The 2007-nt window shown below is 43.9% G+C and overlaps 1 protein-coding gene across 1 annotated transcript in view; it reads left to right on the top strand.

Annotated features, from left to right (window-relative positions):
• LOC106527684 (sodium channel protein type 4 subunit alpha) overlaps positions 1-2007 on the top strand; it is a gene marked incomplete at its 5' end in the record, with an annotated part of 142279 nt that overhangs the window by 56745 nt on the left and 83527 nt on the right. Inside the window, 1 exon segment of the mRNA XM_014022657.1 lies at positions 753-878. Within this exon segment, the coding sequence (XP_013878111.1) occupies positions 753-878 (126 nt within the window).

Raw genomic sequence — 2007 nt, 5'->3', positions numbered from 1 at the left:
ATTAGCAGCGTTAGCAGTATTAGCACATTAGCAATATTAGCAGCGTTAGCAGCCTTAGCATTATTCGCAGCATTAGCTGCTGCTATCGTCTCAGGATGATGACATCAAAACAAAAGCCACACCCACAGCAAAGGCTGTGTTCCATTCTGAAATACTTCAATGTAAACATCACCATTTAAGATTTAATTTTTACATTTAGGTTAAAACATTTAGATTTAGTGTTCAACATTTTGACGTAACAGTTTAACATTTAAATGTAACATTTAGTAAACATTTGTAAAATGTTAAAGCAGTAACCTAAATAACAATAAAATGAAAATGTTGAACTAGGATTTTACACTCAGAATGTTGGTGACATTAGTTTACAGTTTATTTTACACTTCACAGTCTGGTAGAAACAGAACTTAGTGTTTGGGCTTTTCTAACACCAGACAGTTGTCAGTTATAAAGCATAAGTTTTAAATCAAACCCTGCACATTCTGTGTGGTCTCAGCTGTTTCTACAGACTGAATCCTAAAAGCTGCCCGACTGGAACCAGAACCCACAGAGCCGTTAGCGTTGGGCCTGCGTGTGGATCCAGCTGTAACCAAAGCCTGGGCCGTCATGTGTCAGATCCCAGTCACGCCAGGCATTTCTGGCTCTGTAATGTGTGACAGAGTGCTGTGATGATCTGAGAGCAGACCCAGAGGATCAGACGGAAACCTTCAGCCTCTGAACGTCTCTGAACCAAGCGCTCCTCTGCCTGTTCCCAGGTGTTTTATCCAACTCTGAACATCAACGGGAAGCTGTTCGTCTCCATGGACCAGAACGGGCTTTCCCCCCCGCCGCTGCAGGGGCAGCTGCCGGCCTGCACCATGGAGAAGGTCAAGGAGGAGAGTGTGAGTCGGGCTTTCAGTGGAAACAATGGTGGAGTCAACAGGCAGATATGTGAATGATGACTCAGCACTTTGCATAACTGTACTGTGATATCATGGCTAAACACACACACACACACACACACACACACACACACACAACCTGAGCCTCGCTGAAAACAAACAGAACAAAAACCATTAAAACAATCAAACAAACATTAACACTTGTAGTGTTTTAGCTGCAGTTCAGCTCCTTCATGTTCTGCAGCAGGTAACAGATGTTACAGATGTTTTAGTCTGTTTGATTCCAGACGACAGCATTTAATGAAGATTATAATAGTTTAAGTTTTTCATTATAGTTTAGTTTTATTTTGTTGTGACTTTTTTTCTTTTAATTCATTCAGTTTTAATTAGTTTTTACAGTTTGCTAGTTTTTATTAGTTATTATCACATTTTTAATGCTTACTTTTAGTTTAGTTTTTATTAGTTCTAGTCTTAGATTTTGCTGGTTTGTTTATCAATGTATCCTCCAGCTTGTGATGTTCGTACATTAATTTATTTATAAATAAAGTTAGATTAATTAGACGCTGCTGAAGGTTCAGACGTGTCAAACAGCTGAAGCAGACACGAACCATGTTAGAGAACTGCTGAGTCAGCGTCTGTGTGGAGGGTGACGCTCCAGGAGCTGTGAGACCTGCTGGTTCTGGTCCAGACCCGGGCTCAGTGAGCAGCTGATTCCTCTGAATCACCGACACCACTCGTTACCTGCTCATCTGTTGCCGTGACGACAGGCAGCCCAACAAAGACGAAATGTTTGACCTGACTGTTTACATGTGTCACCATGGAAACAGTCAGGTGTTTAGAGACGAGTCAAACTAATCTGAGCTTTAACCTGTGTCCTCCTGTCTCATGTCTCCTCCTGTCTCATGTCTCCTCCTGTCCCCTCCTGTCCCCCCGTCTCATGTCTCCTCCTGTCTCATGTCTCCTCCTGTCTCATGTCTCCTCCTGTCTCATCCTGTGTCCTCCTGTCCCCCCTGTCTCATGTCCCCTCCTGTCTCATGTCCCCTCCTGTCTCAGGTCCCCACGTCCACCACAGAGCTCAGCACCATGCTGCTGCCTCGGCCCTCGTCCACTCAGGGCTCGGAGCGAAGGG

This window comes from Austrofundulus limnaeus, unplaced genomic scaffold (genome assembly GCF_001266775.1).
Source record: "Austrofundulus limnaeus strain Quisiro unplaced genomic scaffold, Austrofundulus_limnaeus-1.0 Scaffold337, whole genome shotgun sequence".
NCBI lineage: Eukaryota > Metazoa > Chordata > Actinopteri > Cyprinodontiformes > Rivulidae > Austrofundulus > Austrofundulus limnaeus.
This window is presented reverse-complemented; position numbering and strand designations above follow the sequence as displayed.